General features: G+C 47.8%; 1 protein-coding gene across 3 annotated transcripts in view; it reads left to right on the forward strand.

The window, feature by feature from the left end:
* CUX2 (cut like homeobox 2) overlaps nucleotides 1-20942 on the forward strand; it is a 265715-nt gene that overhangs the window by 172038 nt on the left and 72735 nt on the right. For 2 of the 3 annotated variants that reach the window (XM_084649636.1, XM_084649637.1), the window contains exons 2-3: nucleotides 1826-1933; nucleotides 5986-6033. In XM_084649636.1, the coding sequence (XP_084505762.1) occupies nucleotides 1826-1933; nucleotides 5986-6033 (156 nt within the window). Of the gene's footprint in view, nucleotides 1-1822; nucleotides 1934-5985; nucleotides 6034-20942 lie in introns of all 3 variants that reach the window. The other variant, XM_084649638.1, reaches the window with a different exon arrangement.

The following is a 20942-nucleotide window of genomic DNA, read 5'->3' on the forward strand; positions in this document are numbered from 1 at the left end:
CCTACTGGGCAGAGCAGGCTGCATGTACAGTTCATCCTACTGAGACATTTCCCTCTTAAGGCAGCTCTGGGAGATGGAGGAACAATCTGAGACTAACGCGGGGACATTCTGACCCTCTGACACCAGCGCTTCAGCCTCCGATTTATCCAAAAGCAATTAATAGAATCTTTCTCCTCTTACATTTTACAGTTTGCGTCTTTTCCCTTAGACTGAAGGGTGGTAATTAGAATCTGCGTTAACAGATAAATTCTAATGAGGTTTTGATGGCTGGAATATATGCTCTTACTGTATTCCTGTATCAGACAAAGGCCTCTACGTTTTGCCATGTTTTATGGCACTGGTATAAATTTTTACTGGTCTAACCTGATAGGAGTCGGACAATTACTGTGTATTTCATTATTTGGGGGTGGGGAGAGAAATACCGGAAGAGAGGAAGTGAGATGTAGTGGTTAGAGCTTGGGACAGAATAATGGAAAACCTGGGTGGTGTCTGCCTGGATAAGACACTTAATTGTGAAATGGGGATATTGCTAGTTCTGTAAAGTGCTTTGGGATCTGGGTGGAAAGTGCACAGTGTTGTTTCAACATAATCATCACCATATTTCATTATCGGGAGTCCGGCCTTTCCAGTTGGAAGCATTGAGCTGGGCATGCCACCTATACGGGTATAAATGAGTATAAATGTGACGGCTACTCCCACTGATTCCTTTAGCGCCTATATATATTACTTTCCTCCAGACATATTTCCAGCATGTACTTGCGGGTTTGTAATAAGTGTGAACGCGTCTGTCAGTTACGGCGCTGGGTCTTGACAAAGTAGGATTTGATTGGTGCTCCCAGAGTCCCAGGGTATGTATGCTATACCACAGCCTGACTTGCCAGCCAGGGGACCCCCCCTTTGGTGCAAACAGGCAGCAGAGCACACCAGCAGACTAGGGCCTGAATTATGTAAATTAATTCCATGACTGCTAATGGGGCCACGCGTTCCCCTCGTGAAATTTGCAAACACTAAAGTTAAGAAGAGAAGGAAGGGTATGATGAAAAATACATTCCTAACAAATGTGGCAATGCATAGTGTATTATTCCCTTCTCCCCCAGCCTATATCTGTTGGCTTGGAGGGTGATTTTTTTTTTTTAAATGCCATTTTAAATCCTGCATCTGATTGCGGTTTCACACACGCAGGTTAGTGTTCTTCAAAACCAGCTTGATCTGAATCCATAATTCTTTAATGAAATATTTCCCTGCACTTGAAGTGAACTGTGCATGATTTACTGCGGGATACCCAAAAGGTCAGTTTACTTAATATCGGCACCTTCATTTTTCCAAATTCGGCTGAAATTAAAAAGCCATATATATCTTAACAGGCATATTTATGAACACTTAAGCGTAAGTAAGTCATAGTTGGACTTCTTCCCTCTCTGCTGATATATGGAATCTGGCAAGGAAGAGGGCTTAGAATAAAATCTGGCAATACAATATGCTGCACTTTACTATTTTGACACTACCATGGTGATGTTTTTTTTGCAGTTATTGTGGAGCTTATGTCACTGTTCCTTTTGGGAGTGAAAGGGTGGAGGGAGGAGAATATTGATGAGCTGAGTTTCTTGATTATCTCGCTTTTATTTTAGTTTAGTTTATCTTGCATTGGATACATAGTTTCTTCAATTATTCATGCAACCTCCTTGTCGATATTGCATGTCTTTGTTTTGTAAGGGAGGGAAATAAAATGTTTGGGAAAATGATGTGTACACTTTAAAAAAAAATGCATCAAAACATCTTTTTTTTTTTTTGTTTTTTGTTTTTGTTTTTTGTTCTGTTCCAGAAGGAGCTTAATTCTGTTGCTTCAGAACTGGCTGCTCGGCAGGAAGAGAGTGAACATTCTCATAAACATTTAATTGAACTCAGCCGGGAATTTAAGAAAAATGTACCCGAGGTACAGTATATTTGCTGTTATGGAATTAACTCGGTAGGGCGGCATATTTTCCTCTGTCCAAACTAGATTTTGAAACCCGTACACATAAGTGACTAACAAGAAAGGAAGCTAATTAGCCACAAAGACAAATTATAGTCTCTAACCTTTGGGGTTTCTTTATTGCTTATTCTTGCCGTCTCTGCTGGCTCCATTGTATTTAAAGGGGCTGATCCTGGGAGATGCTGAACGGTTTCTGTCTTGAGGGGAGCTCAGTGCTTCATGGCACCGCTCTGAATCTGGCCCAAAAGCATTTCCATTAACAGAACTTGGGGTTTATAAAAAGCAAGTGTTAAGCGTTCGGAGCTGAGATCCTGGCATCCAGCTCTCAGCCCAGATGGGGTAGGCACATTTTAATTTTTTTCTAAAATACATTTTATTTTAGTCAGTTTGACTCTTAGGATTTCTCCCCCCCCCCCCCCATTTCAGATGCTATTTTCTTTCCTGTCTGTAAAAACAAAACCGTAAGGGGAGATTTTCAAAGGCCGCCCCCCAGGCAGGTAGGTACACAGCACCCACTGAAAGACACTGTGAGGGGGGCATGACCCTTTGAAAATCTACCCCTTTGTTCATGAGATTCAGAGGGCCTGAGGCTAACATATCACCTCGCTCGATGAGTAGCCCCATTGCTTCTGGTGGGACCACAGCAGGAGGTGTGGTGGTCTCCTTCGTGGGAGTAAGGCTGGCAGAAAGGGGCTCATAGAAATTAGAGAGAGGGGCAAGGGCCTTTATGGTCCTGTCTGATCCATTCTCAGTTTCCTCCTGGTGTTCTATCCAATAAGATTTAAGGCTGGGCCAAAGGGAGTTAGGCACTCCAGCCAGTGAATTTCAGTTAAGCCAGTGAATTTCAATGGCCTTTGGATGCCTAACTAATTCCCTCAGACACATTGACAATCTCAGTCTAACTGCCCCAGGAATGGGCTTTCCTCTTGCTAATGGGGATGACACCACTGCCCCATAGTAAATTTTCCTGACATCGAACCTAAAATCTCCTCCCATGAATCGCATCTTCTTGTCTAGAAACCTGCTCCCTCCTTGGTCTTCCCACTGTTCATATATTTGATTTTAATTCAATGGATTTTGCATGCACTTAAAAGGTAACCAGCATTTTCTCTCACTACAGCATAGCATTTAAAGATCTTAAACCATGTATAGAAATTTGACACAGGGAACGCACTTCACCAACCTCTGAAATGCAGCCACACCTGGGGTGGTGACTGTATGACAGCTCTCACTAACAGTACAGAGCAGGTTAGGACTGGAATTGAAGAGTAACTTACTCAACTGAAAAGGAAAAAGGAAATGAAGGTGATCAGGATGTAATGATTGTATGTACTTTGGCCCATCACCATGATTAATACTTCTAATGTGGTGAAAAAGTGCAAGGGGATTGTTAACGAGCACAAGGGGACAGAACTTGCATGTTCTATCTGGTGTGCAAATTGGCAGCTCCAGCAGCCATTGCTTCAGTACGGATTCCAATTCAAAGGGTCAGCACAGCAAAAGTGAAGGGTGGCCAGCATAGATGGGAGCAGCAGCTTTAAAGTTTCCTTCCTGTTAATTCCAGTGGGAGACTGGTGCTCTCTGCTCCGTTAAATCCTGTCAGTTTTCCTTTTCAGGAAAGATCCTGGTGGGCCATAATGTGAGTCGCATGCTTTGGGGGTTAATTTGTTTAAAAACGATGGGTGATTGGGTGCCAATGAAAGAGAGAAACCTTGGGCCTGATCCAAATCCCAATGAAGTCAATTGAAAGCTTTCTGTCAAATTCAGTGAAAGCTAGATCTGACTCTAACAGCTCTGCCCATGAGCTGATGCAAGAATGCACTGTGCAAACTTCCACCACTTAGAAATGTTGATGTGTCTCCATTCTGAGTGTGCACGCTCTGGCTGATAGCTGGCCCGGAGAGAGTTAACCTTGTCTCCCTGAGCGGAAAGCCTACCACAAGTGTATACCCTCGCTCTGGGGAATAATACAGATTCTGCTTTCACGTCCATGTGAATGGGAGTAACTCCTTTAAGGTCAATGGAGTGACTCTGGATTTACATGGGTGAGAGAGCTGGGGATCCGGCTGGGCTCTGTAGCGGTGGATTGTCCATTGGAAGAGACCCCTAGAGTGAGCTTTCAAAGCCCTCTCTGAGCTTGGATAGAAATGGGCACCTCAGAGGGGAGTCTGTCTTCATGGATTCAATCCTGACTGTAAGATGCCCACATGCTCTTTGAATCAGCTTTATAAGCCACAGACTTCCCAGCTCTTCCCTTGCTTGGTCTTGGCTCCATGCCCCCCATTATCCAGTGTGGGCCTCCCTCGGCAGGGTCTGCCCTTCCTGCAGTGCTTCACAATGAGGCCTCAGTGGAGGTCACCAAATACATCAACATTTGGGGTGCATGCCAGGATTTGAACCCAGACCCCTAGAGGTGACAGACGTATGCCCATTTCTGCTGAGCCCCCGGACCATCTCCCCACATCGGCTGCACTTGAGAAATAGCCACCGATGCGTCCGCTGTTCAAAGGAAATGGATACAGTTAGCGTAGAGCTGATGGAAGGTGTTGGATAAGGGTGTCCCCTCACCTGCAAAACCCCACGTAGCGGCATTACACATCATCGAAAGTGCCTTCCACCTTAAGGGAATGAACCAATGTGAGGGGCAAAAGGGGGCCGCCTCGGTTGTATCTGCCCTGCAGTCCCAAGGAGTGATGGCGGCTCATGTCGACATATGCGAGCTAGTGTTTCTCTAGCTAGCTTGGTACTCCTGCAATGAAGTTATGGCAGCACAGACATCAGTAATGACCCAGGGTTCCAGACGACTCGTCCAGCCTGTTGTGAAGCCTGTGTCTTCGCTGCTCCGGTACCGAGCTAGTTAGAGCAAAGTTACCTCTGGTTGTAGACGTCCCTTAGTCCCCATGTCCCGTTCAGTCCTTGGCTCCCCATCTGCCACCCTCGGTAAGGTACCTGCTGTGATGATCTGTGACCAGATTTTCAGAGGCGCTGCTCCCACTGACTTCAGTGCTCAGTCCCTCTGAAATTCAGATCAGTCAGAACTGGCCCGAGACTCGCCGGCTCCTGTTGGGTGGGCCGCTGCACGAGGTGCCCATGCTCACCTGGTTGTTAGAATGGTTGCTCACCAAACGCTGTCGTTCATCTGGCAGCAATGTTTCAGTTTAAGCTGAGCTGTGTGCTTCCAATCTGCTGTACTCCCATGAATTGTATTTCTCACAACATAGAAAGGGCCAAACCACATCCCCTGCTAGGTAGCTGTGTGCAGGAAGGACCCTCTGTGGCACGGCTGTCTGGCCATTATCACAGCCTCAGGGCTGAAGTAGCCCTTACAGGCATTGCCCTCCCCTTCCATAGCTTGGCCATGCCTAGGCGGAAACAGGGATCCTGAGACAGTGATGTGTCCTTGTAAACACACGTACACAGAAGAGCAGCTGGTGTAGAGCAGTATCAACCCCTGAAGAGTACTGACAAAGTTCAGTGTCTTTACACACTCCTCTCAGAGACATGTAGGCAGCTCCTATTGCCTTCTACTCCGGGATCACGAATGTGGCCGCTGCTGAGCGTGGCCCTGAGAATGTCCTCTTGCAGGGTGGGGGACCCATTCACAGCCGCTCGGGGGCACCACATTCATTGGAAACGGATGCTGCAAAGGACCAATGTGTCTGGTAGGCAGAGGACAGGAGGGAGGGGTTTGACTACCCCCTGTAAAGAGAAAGTGGGGGTGGGGAGAAAAATCCGTTCTGTTCCACTGGCCTCTTGCAAAGACTCAGCCAATGTAGATGTGCTATGGATTAAAAACCTTTTCACCTTTTGTCAGATTTTAGATTACGGTAGGTCAAGAGTATCCGTTGAGAAGATTAAGTCCAGCCAGGGCCTCAGCTCTAAAGCTTCAGAGAAGAGACAGGTAGTTACTCGTGTCCATAGTTCAGTGTGTGTGGATCTGTAGATATGTACAAATACCACTGCAGAACTCGTACGATATCTGCTTCTGGTGAACTCTCTGATCTCTCTTTCAGGAAATCAGAGAGATGGTGGCTCCTGTCTTAAAGAGCTTCCAAGCAGAGGTAAGAAGCCGTCACTCGCAAGAGGTACTCTGTCGTGAGGGTGTTTGCGACTAGCCAGATTAGACTGAGATGGACCCAGGGGATCAAAAAAAAAGCAGACAGACACCAAGACCAAACTGCACAATCACTGCACAGCATGCTCCTCACTTCCAGCTCTCACATGCTTCCTCTGAGCTCACGAAGGCCAAATTCATCCCTTCATTGGCCCCCTGCTGGTACTGATTGCTCCTAGTTTGTACTGTGTCCCCCCCACCTAGTCATCTCACAAAAGGTCTTGGGTATTTTACATGTGCAAATGAACTTCCCCAGCTCAGGTACTAGTCTGATGTGGAGAGATTTAAATCCTTCCAAAGGGGAGGGCAGTGTGGGAGAAATATCGCACTTCAGAACGGGTTTTTTTTTTTAATGATTGCTCTTCTGTGGGCTGCTTTCTGTGTTCTTCTAATGTGCGTAGATTGAAACCCCTTGAGAGATGTAGGCACTCAGCGCTCGCCACCAGCAACACATTAGAATCTGTCATCTGCTGAGCATTACATTACTTTAAATCTGTCTCTTTGGAACACCGTAACTGCATAAGAAAATATGAAAGTAAACAATAACTGGATTTACACAAATGCGGCTGATTTCCATATTTCTCATCACTTCATTTTATTCCTCAGTTTACTGATACGCTCATTTATTTATAGGGCAATCCGGTATTGATTCATTCGAATGCACTATGCATAAATACACAAAAGAGAGCGATAACAATAGGAATACATTTTCAGTCTTTTAAATACTGAGATTTTCCCACTAGCTTTCATTAGATCCGCTAGGAGAAGATGAGCTATGTGCTTTGGGAGACCCAGCTTGCCCCTAAACAGGAGTGGCTCTGGATTTACGGCAGTGTAACTCACATCAGAGTCTGGCCACCTGTCTCCACGTTTTCTTTAGAATCCCCCTTACTGACTCGGTTTCTTCCAGGAAGGTTTTTGCAGGGGATTTTGAGGAGTTGCATCTGAATGATGAATAGGAAGATGCCTGTCCGGCTTTAGGGGTGTTGGGCCCAGTCCTGCTCCCACTGAAATCGATAGGAGTTTTTCCACTGAATACAGCGGATGCAAGATTGGGCCTTTCTCCAACAAAAGCTGATAAAACTCCAGACCCTTAACTCTGCTTTTGGCAAGTAATTGAGGGAGGAGCTGATTTCCGTCTCTTTGGGGGGCTGTATTCTTCCCTCACTCGCCCTGTGCAAACCAGGTTCAGAGTCAGTGGCTGTACAGGTGACACTTGCTAATTTTCCATCCCATCGTAGTTCGGTTGACTCTGATCTTTGCAAACGTAGGAGCAAAATCCTTCATGCGTCAAAACCCTTGCTGAGGTCACTGGGAGTTTTGACTGAGTAAAGGCTACAGCCTTTGGCCCATCCTCAGCCCCTATAAAGAATACACATTTAAGGTGAAAGGTGTGTTAGGTGGAGAGCAGCATCCTTCTTCAGCGTAAATCAGGATAGCTCCATGGACTTCCACACGACTGTGCTGATTTATAACAGCAGGCAATCTGCCCCGTTTGCTTATTAGCTGGGGCGAAATCCTGAAATCGAGAGAACTCGGGCTTTACACAGCAGTTCTTTTTGCAAGAAATCCTCCCCTCCCATGCTCCAGGGTCTGACCGCTGGATCTATGTAATCATGGATCCAGTGGCCCTGATCCCATCTCCACAGATCCCGGCTGCTTCTGCATGTTCAGAATCCCCCCTCCAGTAGGCAGGAGATGGCTGAGTCCTGCCTCTGGGCCAATCCAGTGATGCCCCACTCCACCAAACCACTCATAGCCAGAACGGCTGGTGCTGGGTGTGTTTTTACTATGGTTTAGATTTCACTAAACATGAATATTTACAAGGGAGAATACAGAGCTACATCATATGTCATGGGGAGTAGCCAATGAGCCCCCATGATGAAAGTAGACGCTCCCACTCCTGATTTTTCTTTTAAATGGAAAGAAAAAGATCATTTTGAAGTAACAACCTGTGGTTTTGCAGTCTCCATAAGCAGCTTGTATACCTTTAGGCGCCTGTATCCTTTATATGCAGTTTCTTAGTGGGAAGGGGAAGTTGTGGGGTGGAGAAGGGACTAAATCGTACCCACTGAGAATAAAAACAGCTTTATTTTCCATCCTGGTTAGATAAAGGCTGGTTTATTTCCCTGATACGGAATAACAAAAAGCTGTCCATGACAGTAGCTTAATGGCAACAGCTTGAAATGGACAAAGTTTTTGAATCTCCTTGCACAGAGAAAAAAGAGCAAACCGAAAGCCCTGCTAATTACAAAAGTTGCTTTATGAAAGATAATTCAAAGCAATAATTTAGCAAACATAATCAAGTAGCGCAGATGGGGATTTTGATGAATAGTTTGCAACATGCAATTAGCAGCTCTTGCAGTTACATATCATTAACCCTCAGAGCACAAAAATTATTTTCTCATTATTAGATGAAAAGGTAAAATTAAGCTGACTAGACAGTAAAGGAACAAACTACAATTAATTACCTTCATTTATTACAGTCATTATTTTAAACTTATTTTTTTCTCCAATAGATAGATGAAAACATCTAAATTAAAAGTTTTGTTATTCTAAAGCAGAGGTGAAACTTTCCAATCCGTCTGTACACTGGAGCGTCCCTGTGCCGTGGAAAGGGCTGCTTCATCCACTCGGTGCGTCTGATTGAGTGGATATTTTATTTCAAACAAAAAGGCAATTTAGCAATAATTAAAGCTGTATAATACATTAGGTTTAACACAGAAAGTAAAGTTAAGGACTAAGGATCAAAAGGGTGAAGGCTAAAGAAAACATGTCATCCTTTTTCTGAGTCCCCTGTTTGTATGTTTGCGGAGATAGCTCACCAGAGCCAGTCCTCCTGTCTTGCTCTGTATCTGTAAAGTGGCTGTTGCATTTCGCGGACAATATAAATAGGTTTTGCTGAAGTGAGTCCCCTTTGGTTGATGTGAAATGGACACTTCTAAAAGGCTGTGGTACTGGAGCAGCTATGGCTGGAATGTCAAATACCCAAGACCGGATTCTCCTCTGTGAATCCCAGACAATCCCATTGAAGTCAGTGGAGTGACTGGGGGCTGAATTCAGCTCTCATATCCTTGGAACAGAAAGTATCTGTCACGTGGACGCCACCAAGCCAGTGAACTGATGCTGGGAATGACTGACCTCTTGCTTCCTGATGGGGAGGTGAAAAGAAGCAGTGTCTCCAGCACGCCTTACTCGGGTAAAACTCCCCTTGACCGTGATGAGGAAGGACAGCAGAGGAGGGTCTAAGTGTTCTGCAGCAAGGTAAAACCTGTACTTTTTCTCATGTGCAAAATCTGACCACGGGAGAAAAGTGCAAAAGGTTGGTAAGGGAAGGACTTTTGCAACAGAGCCACTTTTGAGTCTCGGTGAGCTTTTTGTGGTAAACTCCCAGTGCCATGAATCTGTGCCCAGCAGAGCCGACTAATGCGGAAATGAGAACAGCTGGAAAAAAAACTTCATTTTTTTCCTGCAAAGAATCAAGTGTAAAGTGTGGAATGTGCCCTGGGGTATCAGATGGGCCTGTTTAATGCCAACATGTTTTATGTGCATATTTGGGTGCTGTTTCTGAGTGCCGGCCACAGCAGTAACTGGGGAATGTATGCACATGCTGTTTAATTTCATTAAGGGAGGGAAGGGCGCAGACTTTGAATTAAATTGATGGAAACGTGGCAAGTAATTAACCAATGTCAGAGACATAAATCCTGTCTGGAATGACAAACCACAGAAAAGGGAGAGACAGAGCCTGTATTTGTGCTCTGTGGATCTAATGCCCATGTCTGCACATGTACTAGTCAGTGGGAGGTTTGCCTGAGTAAGGACTGCAAGATGAGCCCGGGTGAAGGAGGTATGAATTGAATTCTAAGGGGCAGGTTACAGTTGCTCTGCGCAGGTGCACTGGAAGGGGAGATGATGCAGGTGTGTCTAAGTGGGCATGACCACGGCCCACTTACCAGCACACTGGCCAGGCAGTGCTGGGGGGAGTGCCAGCTTTACCTTTCCATAGCAGGATCCCATGCCCAGCACACTGAGCCATCATGTCTTACAAAGGCATTATCTGCCTCCACAGTGCTCTGGCGCCGAGGGTGCTCTCCTCTGCCTCCTGGGTGGAACCAGAGGGGGGAAATTAAATTTGTGTTAGAAACTAGTTTAATAATATCCACTGGACCCAATCCCGACTGGTAACACTTCCTGTGGCGTTCTGTGCACTCTCTTGACCTTGTCCAGTGGCTCCATTTGCTTTTTGGTGCTGTCTGATATGAATGCACAAGCCAGAGGCCTGATCCTGAGAGTTGCTGAGCACCCACAACTCCCAGTGGCTTGAGTGGGAGCTGAAGATACTCAGCACCAGTTGGGATCAATCCCGAGATGTCTCCTATTTCTTTGGCAGCCCACATTCTGTTCTTAAAGGCTTATCCACAACCCCAAATAATGTGCACGCACCCCAGAATGAGCCCAGATTGACAAGTTGTGCATTACCCCTGCATGCCAGCTTTCCTCTTCAGAGTTGTTGTAATGGCTCTCCGAATGGCTTTGAGTCTGATTCACAGTTGTCAGTATAACCAATGGATATAATGAAAGGCCCGTGAAAATTTTACATGTAAGACCTTAGCTCAGAATTTCCTTGGCTTTGTCTTTTTATCTCCTGACTCGTAATGTTGTCTTTAAAGCATAGCAGTTTTTCTAGAATAGTGCTAGTGAGATTCAAGTCACTTACTGGACAGTAATTTGCTGGTATATAAAGGGCCTTTTACGGCCCAAAGCTTTTTCTGGTGGTGTGCTGACTTTTTGAAGTTAGAAGATCCAGAAGCTCCTTCTCTCTCACCTTCTCAGAAAAGATGCGGCAGAAGTGGGAGAGGACCCAGGCCTGGAAAGGCTTCTGTATACGGAGAGACAAACAAAAGATAGAGACAGTCTAGTTCAGAGAGGAGTTAGAGCCAAGAGCTGTGATAGAGAGAGACAGACTCACAAATGATCGTGAGAAGGTCTGTCTGGCACTCTTGTATAATAGGATAAGGGGCCACTCTAGGAACCATATTTAAAACTGGCAAAAGAAAATACTATTTTACATACTACAGAATTGGCCTGTGGAACTCTCTGCCACAGGATAGCACTGAGACCAAGAGCATAGTGGCATCCAAAAAACAACAGGCATTTCCCTGGGTAATGAGAATGTCTAACACCTTTTTTTTTTTTATCCTGTGCAGTGTGGAAGGGATTTAAACTCTCCCCCATAAGGGTACAAGCCAACCTGTGGGGATTAGAGACAAAGGTTCTCTATCGGACACTTCTTCCAATAATTGTCTATGAGGGACAATTCCTCCTGGAGGAGCTGGTTCTGGCTGCTGCCAGAGACAAAATCCTGAGCTGGTTGGATCCCCTGTGGCAGTGCCTATTCTCACCTGCCTTGGTGGAATTATTCTAGTTCATGAATCTAACAGGAAGAGGCTCCCTGTGGATTCCATCCAGCACACAGAGAGTTAGCAGGAGTTCGTTCCTTGGGGGCTGCATTTGAGGGCTGTAATTTCCCTCTGCTTATCCATCCATGGCAGGGGTGAGGCCCCGTTCCTGGCCACCAAGCGATGATGGTTTGGGAGCCCCAACTGTTTTCTCCATGGGGAGGTGATTGAGTGTGGTTTTGAGATGGGGGGCTGAGGCTTTCCCCTGGGCGCTGGTGCCCCAAGAGCAGGAAAGGGCATCACTGGTGGACTTGTGAAGCAGTGACTGGCCAGGCCACACTCTCCTTTGGGAGTGACGCAGGCGAGGCTGGATGGCAGCATGTCTAGGGGGAGAGGGCCAACCCCTGGATTACATATCCAGCCTTCTGCCTCCCAAACAGTCAAGGTCCCTCTTTGCTGGGAGTTCTGCTTATACAGCTTGACTTCTACACACACGGGCAGGGCTTATCACGTCCCGTCCATCGGAGCCTGGTGCTGCTGAAGGCATTAGGACTGGAAGCTTGGACTAAGATGAGGCCTGTAGGGTAGCCACCAATTCCTACCATGACAGCCTCACCTGGCTCAGGGCCTAGACATCCCCCGTGTGGATCATCCCCAGGCTTTTCAGGGTTTGAAATCCGGGTCCAAATTCTGCGGCATGGGCCTATCTCCAACCGTTTCCCCCCTGGGCTGGGGGAAACAGTTCTCCTCTCCCATCAGCCTTGGTTTTGCTGGAGTTGCTCCCAGTTCGTTCCAGTGTAAGAGGAAGCTGGGCCCTCGATGGCTCTGGTCCTGGTATCAGTGGCAGGTTTGCCATTCCTGGCGGAGGAAACATGGTGGCTTCCATGGTGAATGTAACTTACACCCAACATACAGCATTGTCCTGCGGCGTAAAGAGATATACGGGGGGGGCCCACAAAGAGGGCTGGGAATAAACAGGGGGCAGGTCATGGAAAGATAGAAAATTTGTTCCAATGAGTGATTTCTCCCCAACCCTTGTATTGTGCAAAAAGCCCACATAAGCAAGCTCTCAAAAGCATCTTTAGCTGCAACACCATCCATACGCCCTTCTGTTCCACCAGTCAGAGCCTGCTTCCTCCATCCTCACCCCCGCCCTTACAGGCTTTTAGAAAGTTGGAAAGGAATAAAGCTTTGGCTGTGACCCTGTCTCACTGACCATCTAAAATCAATCTGCTCCTCACAGCCTCGTTCATTTCACTCTGAAGCCTTCCATTGCAGATGAGGCATCAATACAAGGTGGTTTCCAGTTGCCAACTGTCAGTAACTGCACTAAAAAAATAAAATTAAATCAAAACCAAACTGTCAGTTAAAAACAAAACAAAAAAAATTCACGTTGGTGAAAAGGGCAAAATAATCTTGAAATATTTCCTCCCCTTACTCTGCTATAAAAACCGCCTTTAATTTACTACAATAACAGTCCTTTAGTGGTTAGGGTACCACCCTGGGATTTGGGAAAATCAGGTTTAATTCCCAATTCTGCCACCGCCTTCCTGCATGACCTTGTCCAAGTCACTTAGCCCCTCTGCGTCTCGGTTCCCCAGCAGCAGAATACATCACGTGATGCTGTCGAGGATAAATACAGTAAAGATTGTGAGGTGCTCAGATAGCTCGGTGCTGGGGGCCAGAGAAGAGTCTTAGGGAGATAAAAGGTATCGTCCCAAATTGCCTCCAAATAATCATTCTCTAGACTTTATAGCTCCAGCTCGGAAATCAGTTAAGCCCCTGCTCTGCAGGGATGTGCCTGTATGGCTCTGACTGCAAGATTGGGGCCCGTGTGCATTTTATTGTGTGCTGCAGTCTGCATTTCCTGACCTTTGAAAATGTGTCGTCATAATTTATGAGTGTCAGGACAAAGCGTGAACGTTCTCAGTAAATGTATTACTTGCCAGTTGGCATTCCTGGCTGCGACAGTGCTCCAGCGAGGCTTACAGCATTAAAGCTGTTGAATAATGCTTGCAGGTTATGATTTTTCATATTAATTTTTTCTTACAATATTTATATAGTGCCTTGACTTTGCTGGGCATTCTGTAGACACTGAACACTTGCCCTAGAGAGTTTACAAGCTGTGGGTCCGATTCTGCAGAAACGTAAGCCCACAGGAGTAACTTTACTCACAGGAGTAACCTCATTAAAGTCAATAGGATTACTCACAGGAGCGATGTTACACCCCTCCCTTCCAATATTTTGTAGATTAGGCCCAGGTGGACAGCCCAGATTCTCCAGCTGTTGCAATAAGCCCAGAGTCTCACAGCTGGCTCTGGTGAGCTTCTCTATAATTCCCCCTTAACTCTGGCTGCCGTGCCGTGTAGGGACACACTCCTGCAAGGTGCTGAGCTTTCTGGTTCCAACCCGACAAAGCCCTTAAGCTCCTGCTTATCTTTGAGCATGAGGGTCATCCCAGCGAGGTCCGTGGCGCTATGTGGAGTTACACCAGTTGAGGATCTGGCCCGATAAGTTCTCCCAAAGCATTGGATGAAAAATTGGCTCTCCCAGCATGCTACTGGGCTGATTTCTGAATGGCTCCCAGTGGCACCAGCTATGATCCCTCCCCATTTCCTCTCTGAACGACTTGTTCAACGAGGCAGTAGCAGCTTTCCCAGCAAATAGCAAAACAGGGCAATGCAAGTCACCAGAAAAATTCTCTTCCGCAGTGAACTGCGAGTCAGACATGGCCAGTGGGGCCTGGGTATCAAAGTCTTAGCGCTCTTCTCTCCTGACTTTCTAACAGTGCCCACTGAGACACCCGCTGATGGCTGTGGGTTGCTGTTGCCCTCTAGTTTTCTTTGCCACCGAGAGCAGGAGAAGCCCCAACCAATGGTCACTGGGTGCTGTAAAGCCCATCACCATCCCATTGAGAAAGGGCTAGAACAGTTTCAAAGAGCATTCCTGGGGCCTGCTGCTGTTGTGCAGGACCCAGGTCTTGTTTAAAAGTCAGCGGTGGTCATGTGTGACCCTTGGAAAGGCGTCCCATTAGCGTGGCATGGAGTATCCGTCACAGGGTGCTTCATCGATCAGATCACACCAACCAGGATCCTTGGTGATATTTTCCCACCTGCTACAAGTGCGTGTTTTAAAGAAAAGACACAATCTGCCTAGGCATTTAGAGTTGCACGCTCAGCTGAAATTTCAAGGCCTGCTCTGCGTGTGCTCTCCCACAGAATCCAGTGGGAGTGAGCCGCGCACACAAAGGACTCATAGGGTGTGTGACCAAGTGGGATGCTCTATTCGTTATCTGATATTTGGGATTGAGCTTGAGCTCACAAGCCCTGCCTGGCTGAAGCTTGCAATTTAGAGATCAAGGGTGGAGGACCAGTGGTTAGGTTGCTTGTCTAGAAATTGGGAGACCCAGGTTAAATTCCTGGCTGTACCAGAGACTCCCCGTATGTCCCTTGGGATCTCTGTGCCTCAAGTCCCTGTCTGTACAATAGGGATAACAGGCACTGGCCCTCCTCACGGGAGTGCTGCAAGGATAAATACATCACAGATTGTGAGGGTCATAAGAATGGCCAGACTGGGTCAGACCAAAGGTCCATCTAGCCCAGTATCCTGTTTTCCGACAGTGGCCAGTGCCAGGAGCCCCAGAAGGAATGAGCAGAACAGGTAATCATCAAGTGATCCATGCCCTGTTGCCCATTCCCAGCCTCTGGCAAACAGAAGCTAGGGACACCATCCCTGCCCATCCTGGCTAATAGCCATTGATGGACCTATTCTCCATGAATTTATCTAGTTCTTTTTTGAACCCTGTTATAGTCTTGGCCTTCACAACGTCCTCTGGTAAGGAATTCCACAGATACTTCAGTAATTGGGGGCCATATATACCTTTAATACTTAGACAACTGTCCAAGACCCTGATTATGTGATGGCTTGGGATCTCCCCTGGGACCTTTGCATAATTGGGGTTTACCTGTATTTTGGGGGTATCCCCCGAGCTGTTGGGCCTGACCATTGACTGCCCCAAATATCTCAGAGAGAGTGTTTGGTTTTTCTGATCTCTCATACAGTGCCTCTCCTTAGGATTACTCACGTGCCAACTTCTTGGTTTTGGCACTCTAATAAATAAGATACACCTGACGAGATTTATGGTGTTTGAAAATAACCATGATTCCCATCAAGTGACCAAAGCCAGCAAGGCGTTCGTGTGATGGGAGGGGGAATTCCTCGGAAAAAATTCGAATGAGATTAACATCTTTTGACTTTAATATCAGGAACTTGGCCAAAGCATCATTGAGCGTGTCAGGAAGTATTACAACAAAATTAAGAACCAGCAGCAATTTTCTTTCATTCAGTATCATATGCTTTATAAAGTAAATTATTAATGCTTTTTTCCCTCCGTTAAAGCAGTTATTTGCAGCGTCTTGGTATATTTCTCATTAGAAATAACATCATCTAAAGAACTATATTGATTAATTTTTTTTAATCTTAGATTCACGAACGTGAACAACATATTTATATGACATTCCCTTTAACTAGAATTCTCCTGCTTTATTTTTATATTATTGATTTTTTTGACGTGAATTGCTTTTTGGCCTCATGAAAATGTTGTAAGCTTTCTGACTTCAGAGAAATGGACTCCAGTGTGAGCAGCGCTGGAAAGAATGATAACTCCCATGTCCCAGGGTAATATCTAACATATTTAATGACAGTTAAATGCAGCAGCTCCTTAGTGTGTCTTTGGAGTCTCAGCATTTACAAGCGCTTTAATGGACTGGGTTACAAAGCCTGAGCGGTATGTGGAAAATATTTAGAAATATTTAACCCCGCTTTCCAGCTGCTGGCTCGCAGGGCTGCAGCACTCTAGGGGGAAAGACAGGGACTCTCAGACAATAGGCATGTTCCAGATTTAGCTTTGATCCCAACATTTAGTTTCATTTCGCTCCACTGGGGCTAGCTGTTGGGTAAGGAGCTCTGCTGTGCTTGAGTTCCTGTGGGATCGTCCGATGCCTGTGTGAGGACTGGGAAAATGTGTGGCCGTTAGTCACTAACAGGGAAGATACGGACAGTTAGCACCTCTTGACCAAAATTGTCTCTGATCCCTGTCCAAGACCTGCCTGTGGGCCTGATCCAAAGGCCACTGAAGGCAATGGGAAGCCTGCCACTGACTTTGAAGGGCTTTGGGTCAGATACAGTGTTCTGGCAACGTGGTCAGTGGTGAGGCACGTGGAGTTTGGTACGCTGCCTACTAAGGCCCCCCGGTCTTCGCTGAGCACTGCAGGCTGGCCATGGGAAAGCATCCCCCCTACTCCCTCCTCCTCCTGGAAACCTGCCATCCTGGCGCTGCTGCTCCAGAGCACCCTGGGTTTGACGAGACCTCCCAGTTCTGACTGGATACTCTCCTTCCTTCCTCTCCCTTTCCACAGCCAGTGGGTAACTCCCCTGCTTCCTTCTCTCGCCCCTCTGCCCCTCTTTAGACATGATCCTGTCTGTCCTCCACCAGCGTGGTTCCTCCTCTCTAGTGCCTCCTGGCTGGGGATCGTCCACAGCCCTAGGTGGCCACGCGTGCCTCTCCCTCCTGGAAAAGCCATCCCCCTTTCTCGGCTGTCGTGAGCCACTTTTAAGGACTGTCCCCCCAGGGAAGCAGCCAGGCTTTGCTAAGTGCTGTCTCCTTTGCAGCCCCCCTCAGCTCCCTTTCCAGACCTGCCTTCATGTCCCAGCCTCTCCAGGCGGCTGAGGCCGTAGCATCCCCGGGGGGGTCCCTCACTGCTTTGCTGTTGGCTGCACACTCACCCAATCCCCTTCCCCGGTCTGTTTTCCAGCAATATTTCCTTGGCTAGGAAACCTGCTGTTGCTTTCATAGAATATCAGGGTTGGAAGGGACCTCAGGAGGTCATCTAGTCCATCCCCCTGCTCAAAGCAGGACCAATCCCCAATTTTTTTTGCCCCAGATCCCTAAATGGCCCCCTCAAGGATTGAACTCATAACCCTGGGTTTAGCAGGCCAATGCTCAAACCACTGAGCTATCTCTCCTCCCTTTCAGCACCTCCTGTCTGCAGCTTTCTGCCCTGGGGCGTGCAATGCTGCAGCTTCCCTGGCTGGGTAGGGGCCTTCCCCGCTCGCAGGCTGCACCTGCCCTCCTCCTAACACAGCTGCTACTCTGAAACCTCCTTCCAGAGTAGTTGGTGTCTTCTGGGGTCTCTGTTGAGTGGATCTCCCGTTCCAAGTCCCAGCTGATCCTGTCTCCCTTTGTCATCTCTCCTCTTGCTCCCCTGTATTTGTCTTTATTTTCTTCCTCTCCATTAGAGACCAGGATGATTATGCTCAGCTCCCCCCAGCCCAGCCATTATAACCCCCTGTTCCTGTCCCCCTCAGTCACTCTTGTCCCTGATGGCTTTGACCGGGCCCCAGCCGAGAGTGCTGCCTTCCTTTGCACAGCACCTATTGCTATGCTGGCTGCTCTTGCCTTGAATTCCTCAGCTTTTGACATTCCCCTGGAACATGGGATCCAATGGGCCCCAGCGCTGAATCAGCTCAGATCTGGGTAGGTGGCAAGCAAGCCTCCCGCTGAGGAAGTTACGCAAATCTGGGCTGAAACCTGCCACTCTTAGCAATGTGTCCGTCTCAGCCAGATCTGTCGAGTTACCTGTGTGGCTCTCATCACCATTGGATCTGAGCATCTCTCTATCACTCCTGCATTGTAACTCCACAGCCCCCCACAAGGGATGGAAATGCAATCCCCACTCTACACATGAGGACCTGAGGTGCAGGGGAATGAAGTGGCTGATTTGAGGTCACACAGGAAATCTGTGAGTGAGACAGCAATTGACCCCAAACCATCTGTGTCCCAGACCTGTGCTCTACCCAGTAGGCCATTCATCCTACCCCAGTTTTACAGCTTGGAAGGGTTTTGTATTGGATCGATACAGCAAGATAGGTGGTTACATTGTGCTGTGTGCTCCTGTGAACTCTGGTGTGTATATATTTACTCCCCTTTGCATCCTGTCTTCTTATTTAATGTCCCCTTAACCACTTGAGGCCAGTATAGCACAGTATTACCCAGCGGCAGGCATGCTTTTCTTTCCCCACAGCATCTGGCCGGGGAGTATTTCCTAGAAAGCAGTTTAGTTGCTTTAATGTTGAACAGCTCCAAGCCACCTGAGTTTCAGTGGGCGTGCTGTGTCATCAGAAGACTCAAGAGTTACGAGACCTGGGTTCTCTCCCTGCTCCTCCCCTCGTTGTGTGACCTTGGACAAGTCACTTAAGCGCTCTGGGCCTCAGTTTCCCTGTCTGTGTAATGGAGGATGATGACACTGCTCCAGCTTTGTAGAGCACTCTTAGATCCATGGATGAAAGATCCAAATTATTATTTGCTCACCTGGCTGGCAAAAGCCACCCATTGTAGCATCTGTGGCTGTTGCTCTGTCATTCAGATAGATTTCCCCTGGACGTTGTTTTATTTCAGCCAGCCATGGGCCTCTGCAGGTTTTTTTTCCTAATGATTTCATTACCAGTTTCATTGTGGCTGAAAACAAATTACCATCCAACAGTCAGCCCTGTTACAATCCTTTCTCCAGCCTCTGATCACGCTGCCCTGCTGCCAGTTTCACAGTAATTCCTCCGCAGTGGTCACTCCGCGCTGGTGCTTGCTGCTTGTACTCTGTAAGGGCTGCCTGTCCCTGAAAGGAAGCAGCATTAAAAAATTGGAGGGGTACCTCTCCCGTCTCCATATCCTTCAAGAAATGTAGCAGCACTTTTGGGGAGGCATTTTTATGGAGCATAAAGAACTCTTGACAAGTTTTGGCTTTCTTTTTTCTAAGGGAATAATTTTATTTATGTATTTGCATGTTTTCTAGGTTAGAATTTCAGGCCTTGGTCCACAGGGTCTGCAAGGAAGAACACAAGACACTCGGAAAGTTTTGTAGGCTTAGGGCATCCCATATTTAAAATGGAAATCTGACGAATTGAAGTGATTATCCTCTATTTGAATTCGATGGGAGTTTAACAAAACCAAGGTTTTAAACCGAGCAATGAAGAGGTGGAAGGAAAGATCCATGTGCTAACTAAAAAAGCAAAAAGGTTTGAAGCAATCCCATGGAGCCCCTAACCAGAACCAGGGAACATTAGGAGCTGCAATGTGGGGTGCTTTTGCAGTACATAACAACAACTTTATTGAACCAACAGCCTTATGAACAATGTTACATACTCTTGTGCGCCACTAGATGGCACTGTTCAGATTGACTATCTACATCGGGGTGGGCAAACTTTTTGGCCTGAGGGCCGCATTGAGTTTCCAAAATTGTATGGAGGGCTGGTTAGGGGAGCAGGTTGTGGCCTGCCCTCCCCCGTACTATCCACCCCCCCCCATTCAACCCCTCCTGTTCCCTGTTGGCCCCTCCACAGGACCCTTGCCCCATCCACACACCCCCACTCCCTGGCCCCTGACTGCCCCCTGCCGCCCCATCCAACCCCCCCTTCTTCTTGACTGCTCCCCCGGACTGCTGCCCCCATCCAACCACCCCTTCTCCCTGGCCCCTGACTGCCCCCTGCCGCCCCATCCAACCCCCCTCCTTCTTGACTGCTCCCCCGGACCGCTGCCCCATCCAACCACCCCTTCTCCCTGGCCCCTGACTGCCCCCTGCTGCCCCATCCAACCCCCAACCCCCTTTCTGACTGCTCCCCCGGGACCCCTGCCCCATCCAACCACCCCATCTCGCTGTCCCCTGACTGCCCCCGGAACCCCTGTTCCCGCCCCGAGCCCATCCACACCCCTGCCCTCTGACCACCACTCCGAACTCCCCTGGCCTCTACCCAACCCCTCCTGCTCCGTGCCCCCTTACCGCGCTGCCTGGAGCACCGGTGGCTGGTGGTGCTACAGCCAAGCTGCCCGGCTGTAGCTGGGCCATGACGATGCCACCGCGCAGCACAGAGCCCCAGGTCAGGCTGGGCTCTGCAGCTACGCTGCCCCAGGAGCTCACAGCCCCGCCACCCAGAGCATTGCGCCAGCAGCGAGGTGAGGCTGCGGGGGAGGGGCCGGGGGCGAGCCTCCCCGGCCAGGAGCTCAGGGGCTGAGCAGGAGGGTCCTGCGGGCTGGATGTGGCCTGCGGGCCATAGTTTGCCCACCTCTGATCTACATACATAACAAGCTGTTTTTGCATAGAACTCTCATAACAAGGGACACCTGATTTGACCTTCCTCATAAAAATAAGGGGGAAAAGAAGGCAACAAGTCCTCTTCTCTTCCGCATCCGCCTCTAGTCTTTCTTCTTTCTACAGGGCTTCTTTATACGTTACAAAAAAAAGTGCAAACTATGATTTTCTCTCCTTCACAATTTGCATTTAACTTGTGGAGACCTCCATTGCCGTGTTCCTAGTCTTAAACACACACATCTTTGTTTTACTGTAACAAGTATTTAGACTGAAATAACTGAATTCTCATCCTAGATTTGATTGCATGTTCAAAATAA

The sequence above is a fragment of the Lepidochelys olivacea genome (genome assembly GCF_965140295.1).
Source record: "Lepidochelys olivacea isolate rLepOli2 genome assembly, chromosome: 15".
Classification (NCBI taxonomy): domain Eukaryota; kingdom Metazoa; phylum Chordata; order Testudines; family Cheloniidae; genus Lepidochelys; species Lepidochelys olivacea.